Source organism: Sitophilus oryzae, unplaced genomic scaffold (assembly GCF_002938485.1).
Source record: "Sitophilus oryzae breed Bouriz unplaced genomic scaffold, Soryzae_2.0 scaffold_812_pilon_pilon, whole genome shotgun sequence".
Taxonomy (NCBI): Eukaryota; Metazoa; Arthropoda; class Insecta; order Coleoptera; family Curculionidae; genus Sitophilus; species Sitophilus oryzae.
The window spans coordinates 28,207-38,151 of record NW_022147431.1 but is presented as its reverse complement, the minus strand read 5'-3'; the positions used below and the strand labels follow the sequence as shown (position 1 = coordinate 38,151).

At 33.4% G+C, this 9,945-nt stretch overlaps 1 protein-coding gene across 1 annotated transcript; it reads left to right on the top strand.

The window, feature by feature from the left end:
* Nucleotides 1-586: 586 nt before the first annotated feature.
* On the top strand, nt 587-8,107 carry LOC115889255. Its single transcript, XM_030909200.1, has 2 exons — nt 587-715; nt 7,763-8,107. Exons 1-2 carry the CDS (start codon nt 587-589, stop codon nt 8,105-8,107), a joined length of 474 nt encoding a protein of 157 aa, XP_030765060.1.
* The last annotated feature ends 1,838 nt before the right edge of the window (nt 8,108-9,945 follow it).

The window sequence follows — 9,945 nt, the reverse complement described above, 5'->3', positions numbered from 1 at the left end:
AAGAAGATTTTTATTAAGAAAATGACTATTGTTATGGAATATTAATACGGTTTAAAAGTATTTCTTTAAACTACTACTCATAATAATATATATCTTCTAAATTAAATAATATCGTTAAATAAAACTAGTAAATATATATTAGTTTTAAACATCTGTTGATGCTACAATGTTTAGAGTAACTAAAAGTAGTTATTCTGGGCGCCGGGCCACAGCGGCATCCAAGGCAATGAAAAAGCTGATGAACTAGCTAGGCAAGCATCATCGGCATCCTATCTTGGTCCAGAAACAATGCTGGTAATTCCCAAATGAATGGCCCGTAGTGCACTAAAACTCTGGATCAGGGAAAAGCAGAATGTTCACTGGAGAAAGACAGCGGCATAGGTATAGCAAGGCCTTTATCCAAGGACCTAGCTCTAAAACTACAAAGGATCTCTTAGTAGGAATAAAGTGCGGATTACAACAAGTTCCTTGACAGGACATATGGCTGTGAAGTGATACCTGAAAAAAGCTCAACCTGTATTAAAGATCTTTGCTGCAGACTTTGCGATATTGCGCATTAAGGTCCTGAAACAGCGGGGCACATGATATGGTACTGCGAGACTCTGGATCTCAAGCGACACTTTTTGGGAAAGCAAGGCTAGAACTGGAGGAACCATACTCCCATCCTATCAAGGACCTGCATAAGTTGGTGCACGGTGCAGGGATAGGAGAATGGGTGCAAACATAGAAAGGGGACAAACACACTAGGCATCACAGGTCGCAGTGTTTCCGGCAGAGGACGGCCCCTTATTATTGAAAAAAATTAAAGTGTTTTGGTGTAATGTGGTAAATTAGTGTTTTCATTTTGCTACTGTAACAACAGAGGTTCTAACCCCAAATGTAAATACTTGATTATCGAAATATTTTTATTTCAAAACAATTGCCAATCTACTGTTTGTAATATATCTAAATTTCAGTATAATTTAGACTACTGCTGTCGGCTATGCAAAGCTCTATTTATAAATTGTCTTTACTCCCGTTGCTCTATATTTCAGACTATTAAATTGATTTTAATAGTAACCTATATTTTAAAACTAAATTAAAGTGGTCTACCAATATAGGCAATAGATTTAAATCACATTGTTATATAACTCTCGTTGACAAAATAAATAGATGCATCTATATCTGCATATAAAATAGCCAACCAACATCAATATCTTTAATTGAATATAACTAATGAGCAAATAGCCTTTTTCAATTCAGGGAAAAGTGTGTTATTTTTTATATTAATGTCTTGAAAACGTTCAACCATTCAACAATAATTATAGTCCAATTGCGCTACAGTTTGATTAAATTCATTATTATTCCTTATTATCCAGTAGAAAAAACTGTAATATATTATAATGTAAACAGCAATATATCAACTAATTATTTAGAGCGTTTATTGCAATCTGATAAAATATATATGAATAATATGTAACAGCAAAATTGAAGCAATAAATTTGGAGGCTTTTAAAACATATTATACGCTACACTGTTTTGAATAATTGCCATAAATCAAAAGTATACAAGCACTGCATGATTTTTTATACGCAATGCCGTTTATTATGTTATCTTCAATCGACAAATAAATAAGCTTATGTAAACTACACCTGAATCATTTTACTTGGTAATTTCTTAAATCGGTTCATATAAATACCAGGAATGCCAGCCATATAAAGATATACTGTTTAAAGCTGGTTAAGTTTTAGTTACAACGCACCCTGATGTAGCCGATTTAAGAAATGGTGTAGTGTAACATAATTTACTAGCGTGTACCCGCGACTTCGTTCGCGTCGAATTAATCATTTGTAATGGTCGTCTAATAGACATATTTTTGTTTAAACGCTCTTGCGAAAAATATTGAAATGTCTAAAAAAATTATATAGAAAACTTGGTAATATTTGAGGGGTAGTTTCATCTCGTTGGGATTTGACTTTTAAAAAATCCGTTTGCCAAAAATAAGCTTTTTACGTCAAGCAGTTTAAGCAGAATCGTGGTTGATCAATTATACCCAACTTTTTGGAACACCCTGTATGACTTTTTAAAAAAAATTCAAAATATGTAAAAACCAAAATAAATTATGCATGTCCAAGCGTTTTCCCGAAAGACTAACCGTTTTTTAAATAACAAACAATCACAAATCGCAACAACGCAAACAATCACAACGCTCCTCAAATATTACAAATATTTGAGGAGCGTTTCACCCTCTTGGAATTTGAGATTCGAGAAACCCCTCCTTATTGAACCTCTACACCCCACAGTCAATCCGTTTGCCAAAAATCAGCTTTAAAAGTCAAGCAGTTTAAGCAGAATCGTGATTATTCAATGGACATATTTTATGAAACACCCTGTAAAAATTTTTAAAAAATCTTAAAATATGTAAAACAACAATTAAAAATTATATAGAAAACTTGGTTGTAAGGTGTAAATATGGTGATTTGTGTTTGGTGTAATGTGGTGATTTGAGGGGTAGTTTCATAATAAAATATACGTGTTTAAGAGTTTTTCCGAAAAACTCGCCGATTTTTAAATAAAAAAAATTCTAATATTTGAGGGGTGGTTAGGATTAATTAGACCGTTTAATTAATTAGACCCCTTAGGACTAATTAGACCCCTTAGAATTCGAGTTTCGAAAAATCCCTTCTTACCGAACTTCTACCCCCTAAAGTCAATCCGTTTTCCAAAAATCAGCTTTTTACGTCAAGCGCTTTAAGCAGGATCGTGATTAATCAATGACCAGATTTTTCGAAACTCCCTGTATACATTTTTAAAAAATCTTAAAATATGCAAAGAAACAAAATAGAATATACGTGTTTAAGCGTTTTTTCGGAAACTTTACCGTTTTTTTAAATAAAATATATTGTAATATTTGAGGGGTGGTTTCGCCCTCTTGGAACTGGAATTTCGAAGAAGCCCTTCTTTACGAACCTCTACACCCTAGAATCAACCTGTATGCCAAAATAGAGCTTCTTACGTTGAGTGGTTTGTGCAGAATCGTGATTAATCAGTGAGTCGCTAAAGGATTTTATACATATATTAGTATAGATAAATATTTAAAATAGACCAGGCAATTATTTTTGATACCTTTTGATAATCATATTTATTTCTCTGGCTTAAAAGTCAGCACAAGAATCAATTCTGAAAAGTAATGTTAAAGGCGTTGGAAAATTTTTTATTATAGCATAATATCTTTAAATATCTCAAAAACCAAAGCATTTAAACATATTAAACCCTTATAATAAATGCCTTATTTTATGCCCAAGAATTCAAAAATGAAATAAAATACCGGGTGTTCCATAAGAAAAAATATACCTTTGGTATGGATCTTAGTTCTGACACACCCTGTACATTTGAAATCGTAAAAAAACATTCTTCTGTTGATGGTGAATATGTTTAAGAAACTAGAGATTTGTAATTATAAATATGTTATTTATTTAAACTTTTATCTTAGTTTAAATAATGAGTGAAAATATACAAAAAGAAGGAAAAAATAGTAGTCTTCTACTAATGTAAACTACTACAATAGTGTAATTGCCTTCCAGCATCATCAGTACCAGTAAGGAATTTATAAAAATATATAATATTTAGTTTTTACCCTATTCTGTCACATTTTAATGAGCATCGTAGGTATTCTGCGCTCCGAAACAAAATATACCGGTACCCTAAAATTGTTGTGTTTGTTTGGAGAATGATTCGTAAAAAAAACATATTTCATTAACGTTTAATAGATAGGTATCTCGTGATTTAAACAAAATTTTCAAGAATATCAGTTATAACCTTGTACTAAACTGCCACCTGGAAAGGTCGGGTATTTATGTAATTTCATGTAAAGATCGTAATCAGAAATATGGTGGGCAAAGTAGAAGATCATTATTAACTAAATTTAAAGAATAGGCTCAAATAACATATGGTAGACCGGATAAATGTTGTTTTGCTCAACATATTGTTGATAAAGATCATTGTATAGATATTAATAATTTAAAATTAATTAAATAAGTCTCAAATTACAGGCAATTAGAAGCATATGATTGCGTCAAAATAATAAATGTAAAGCTAATATGATTTTAGTTTAACCCTGCACAACTTTTATTTGAACTTTTTTTCTAGTTCCTACCGTTTCTCCGAAATTTTGAAAAAATAATTTTATTTATTTCTCCCCTTCACCGACACAACGAAAAATATTGTTAATTATTAAAATAACAAAAACAATTACAATGAATTGATCTGTCAACTAACTGAAAAAAATCATGAAAAACCGATAAACAAAAGAGAGAGCAAAGCTAACTATAATAAGGATAACTAACAGGAAGCGTCGCTATATAGTGCAGATATCAAAAAGAGCGTACCAGATAAATGCAATTTTTGTTTTATGTTACACAAAACTGTTCATGATTCTCCTATACAGGTATATAAAATACTATTTTCCAAAATCATTCAAATCAAAATAATATGTTAATAATATTGGATCAGTTCTAATATTTAAGTTTTGTAAACGAAAATATTTAACAAATTTACAACTAAGTTTTAGCGAAACAAATATTATGTTAAGGGTAACACAAAACTGATCAAGTTTATATTGGACCGAGGCGTTTGCTCCAACGTTTTATTGCAAAACCGAAGATCGATCTCCTTTTAAATAAAAGTCTATAAGAAAAGTTATGAATTTTTATCCCACTTTCGGATAGCTATACGCTTTATTTCAGCTAATAAAAATTCCGCTGTTGAAATAAAAGGTACACTCATAAAATATCCATAAAATAATGATTTATTGCTTTCGTTCGTTAGAGAAAAAGCTACAGAGCCCCGGGAAGCGGAACTATAGAAATAGTCTTAATATACAAACTTTAATTAAGATAGAAATCTTATATAACGATTAACAGTAGCTAGCTAAAAACTTTTACCAATTATAATAACAGATGGTAAAGTATTACTACAAAACCATAAAATATGCTAGTAAAATGAGGTATATTTTCAATTAAAATTACTTAATAATTTCCTTTCAAGACATATTATTTTATTTTAACAAACAGTATTGTCATATTATGTCATGTACATTTACCATGATTATAAACATGGCAATAAACAAAAGATTTTATGTATATCAAAAAGACCAAACAATATTAAAAACTATATCATTTTTGGTAGATATTTTGTCTTACTCCTCCGCAAACAATTCTTCTTCTTCTTCTTCTTCTTCTTCTTCTTCTTCTTCTTCTTCTTCTTCTTCTTCTTCTTCTTCTTCTTCTTCTTCTTCTTCTTCTTCTTCTTCTTCTTCTTCTTCTTCTTCTTCTTCTTCTTCTTCTTCTTCTTCTTCTTCTTCTTCTTCTTCTTCTTCTTCTTCTTCTTCTTCTTCTTCTTCTTCTTCTTCTTCTTCTTCTTCTTCTTCTTCTTCTTCTTCTTCTTCTTCTTCTTCTTCTTCTTCTTCTTCTTCTTCTTCTTCTTCTTCTTCTTCTTCTTCTTCTTCTTCTTCTTCTTCTTCTTCTTCTTCTTCTTCTTCTTCTTCTTCTTCTTCTTCTTCTTCTTCTTCTTCTTCTTCTTCTTCTTCTTCTTCTTCTTCTTCTTCTTCTTCTTCTTCTTCTTCTTCTTCTTCTTCTTCTTCTTCTTCTTCTTCTTCTTCTTCTTCTTCTTCTTCTTCTTCTTCTTCTTCTTCTTCTTCTTTTAATGGCTGTTCTTCCAAACCAACGACGCAGATCTTTAAGCCAGGAGTTTTGCCTTTTTCCCATTGATCTCCTGCCCTCAAATTTACCTTCAATGACCAGTCTGAGTACCTCGTATCGTGCACCCCTCATAATGTGACCGACATACTGCACCTTCCTTTCCTTAGCTGTTTAAAGGAGCTCTTTATCTCTGCCTATCCGCCTGAGCACCTCCTCATTCGTTACTCTATCCATCAAGAAAACGCACAGCATACAGGTACATCTCAAAATCGTTAATGCGATTTTCTAATATCTGATTGAGTGTCCAACTCTCAGAGCCGTAGAGAAATACTGAAAAGATGTAGCAATTTTTATTCAATTATACGGGACTTATACTTACTACTGGACTATCGACTTATCACTCCAATCTGAAAAAGCTGCAGAAAGGCAACAAAAGAATGACTAACTTGCTAAGATTAAAGGACAGCAGCACTGGACGAGTTTTAACATCCACAGAGGAAAAAATAGCACGCTGGCATGAGCACTTCACTGAAATTGTTGGTATTACAAATGGTTGAATTTATGGATAATAACCCTTCATCAGTGCCACCTCCAACCACAAACGATAACCCATACGGAATAAATACAGCTATACAAAAACGTAGATAAAATAGCTATTAGATCATTAAACAACGGTAAGTTGGCCCCGACAATTTACCTTTAGAATTCAGAAGTATTCCAAATTGATATCAACCTACTCACTGACTTACTTCATCCTTTCATAGAGTCTTCATGAACCTCTGAGAATATCATTAACGACTGGAAGGATGGCCTCATAATATAATATAATAACTCCCGTATATAGCGTTTGACGCCTTGGGAGTAGCAAGGTACAGCTTACTATGCTAGAGTCATTCGGTATACAAGGAAGTGAAGTGTGGCTAGCACTACGCTTCAACCGCCTATTATTACCTCAGGATTGTGAATCCCAAGTACTCATTTAAGGCTAAGTCGACCTAGGTACCCAAACTATTTTTATTTTAATAAAAATAGTCGGTTGATGAAATGCCGGGTGTAGGATTCGAACCCACAACCTTGAGATTGGTAGACGAGAGCCTGTACCTCTACGCCACCGGGCCTCATAATTAAGATCCCAAAGAAAGGTGGTCTCTCGGAATGCCATAATTGGAGAGGCATTACATTATTGAACACTAAATAAAATCCTTGCTAGGATCATGCTTGAAAGGTTGTCGAAACATATTTCTTTACCTCTATATATTCTTTACCTCATTTTCGTCCAGAACAAGCAGGATTTAGGCCTCAGCGATCGTGTGTGGATCACATAAATACACTCCGTATTAGTCATGGAACAATTTTGAGCGTGCGTTTGATAGCCTAAAGCACCAATCTCTTTGACCAGCCTTCAGCAGAGCTGGTATTCCTAAAAAATTGTATGAATCATAAAGGCGCTATATAGTGAGACTCAATGTGCAGTCTTGCATAAGAGTCAACGGAGTGAATCCATCAACATTTGAAATGATGGGGTAAGGTAGGGTTGCGTCTTGTCGCCATTCTGATATAAAAAATCTGATATTTTAAAGAGAACAACTTCCAGGAATCATTGTGGAATATCGTGGACACCTTTAGCATGAATACTAGAAGATCTCAGTTATGTAGATGGCATCTGTCTCCTTTCTCATAGTCACGCGGATATGGCATCAAAACTACTTGACTTGATAAAGGAAGCTCGAATTGCAGATCTTAAGGTCAATATTAAAAAAAAATAGATGAGAGCTTGTACCAACAACTGCGCTCCGTTTTTCATTGGAACAACACCTATAGAGGAGGTAAATAATTTTACTTAGGTACTTATAGGTAGTGTATATCTCAAATAACGAAGGCACAGAGCAAGATATCATAAATATAATAAACAAGGCGAGAATAAAATTTGGAATGCTCAACAATATTTGGAGTTCTAGACAATACTTTCAACTTACTAAACTTAAAATTTTCCATTCGAATGTCAGGTCAGTATTGATGTATGGTGCAGAAACCTGGAAAATGACATAGCCAATAATTAACAAACTCCAAGTTTTCATAAACAGCTGTCTGCGAAAAATTGTAAGAATATTCTGACCACACTATCAAACACTATCAGAAATAAGGATTTATGGAGCTTGACCAACCAGAAGCAGGTGTATAATGAGATCAAACTTAGGAAATGGAGGTGGATTGGTTACACTTTAAGGCGAAGCGGCAACAACATCACTGGCAAAGCTATTGAGTGGAATCCAGAAGGCAGTAGAAGAACTAGTCGTCCAAAACATAAATGGCAAAGAACAATTAAAAAGGATATTGAAGCAGTAAGCCGATCATGGCGAGATGTAAAATCAATTGCCAACAACCGAACCCGCTGGAGAGCGTTTGTTGAAACCCTATGCTTCACGTAGGAGTAAAGGACAAAATGAAATATACTTACTACTTTATAGAATATCACTTTCACTATACGGTTAAATACATTTCGGCGAAATTAATAGGATAATAATAAATAATTAGGATGTCAAAAAAATGTCAAACAATATACGTCATATATTTCAAAGTATTCAGGTATTTTAATGTGTCCCTCTAGTCCCTTCTGTAAGTGTCTTCTACACAACATTATTTCCGACCTGAATGCAAATTTCCGGTATCTTTTACTCGTACACAAAAAAATCCATTGACCCAAATAAAACGCCCCTAGACAACCACTCCGATCTTCTCCTACTATACAAGGGCGTCCCAGACTTTTTCATCTCTCTGTAGGCGCTGCGTATCTAGACGATTTCGAGGTCTTCGAATGAAAGGCGTTCGTTTTATTACTTTACTATTAGGAGAGTACCGAAACACCTTGCCTTTTCGAGTAGTTCCGTTGTTCGGGAGATCTGCGACAAGGCGACCGGTGAAGTTTCGAGACGATTGTGGAAGCGGAATAGGAACGAAATTTATAGGTAGTTTTGTAGGGTGCAGAGGAGATGTTGTTAGACGGAGTTTTAAGAAACGGAAATATACTAAGGCTACCTGATTTTAAAATTCAGATAACAAACCAAATCATAAACTTCTTGTAATAGTAGGATACTTTAATTACTCCTTGATTCCACAAGCACATGATATTTATATAAAGGTACGAGGGTGGAGCCTCTCATAGGACGCGAAGTCTCCGAGGAGAACTTATCCGGTTTTGTATTGAATGAAATTTTGTGAGGACTCATGTAGTAATATTTTATGAGCACTTTTTTAAAAATATAGAGAATTCTACAGAGATAGTTCCAAACAAAAAATTACCACATTCAAAACTTGGCAGTTTCTTTTAGTATATGGAACACCGGCCTACTAATATTAATTTGATTTTCATTCTTAGGAGAAAATGAGTTAACGGTGAGTGAGACGTATATGCTAAAAATGTATGGGTCTCACATATTTAACATTTTCTAAAATGGAAAAACAATTTCTTAAACTGTCAGCCATAAAAAATCCTAAATGTCTCATTATAAAAGCATAAACCCTTAAATTCGAATTTATCCGGTATAGCCCCAGATCTCGTGGGCTGATACAAATAATCGAAATTGTACTTTTAAATTCAACTTAAGCTGGCCCAAAAAGTGTTCAATAGTATACAGGGTGACCATAGGACCTAGTTAACTATTGACATTTTGGTCACCTTTAAATAGCAAAATTACTCTTTTATTCTGAAATGTAAACACCCACTATATATATTTTGATATTCATGATGGTCAATGATAACTATTCAACCAATATCTGAATAAGGCTGCTTTACTACCTCTCACAAAGAGTATTTTCCATTTTATGATTTCAGTGTCAGAAGTAGAAATTTGATCTATTGTGAATAACAGAAATTATTTACTGTTTGTGTTTGTGTAGTAAAAAATAAAAGAAAAAAAAAAAAAAAAAAAAAAAAATAATGTTTTTAATTTTTAATTTGCCCAAAATTGGATACTTACTCTCTCTCCGATTGAGAAATTGATGATGATTTGTCTTAATTGGTGATAGCAGCTGTGGCCATCAGTCATTAAGTGTAATAGAATACTTTATAGCTTAAATTTTAAATGTTCCTAATTTATCTAGACTTGATTTTTTTTATGGTGGACAGGTATGATAGTTAATAAGATAGATATTCTGCGAACAGTCAGAACAAAACTATTGTCGACAATATGAGGGAAACGATTGTGACTGTTTTTCGAAGTAGAAACTTCCGATGTTAATTGAGTTTTAAACAACCCCCTCCCCCCCC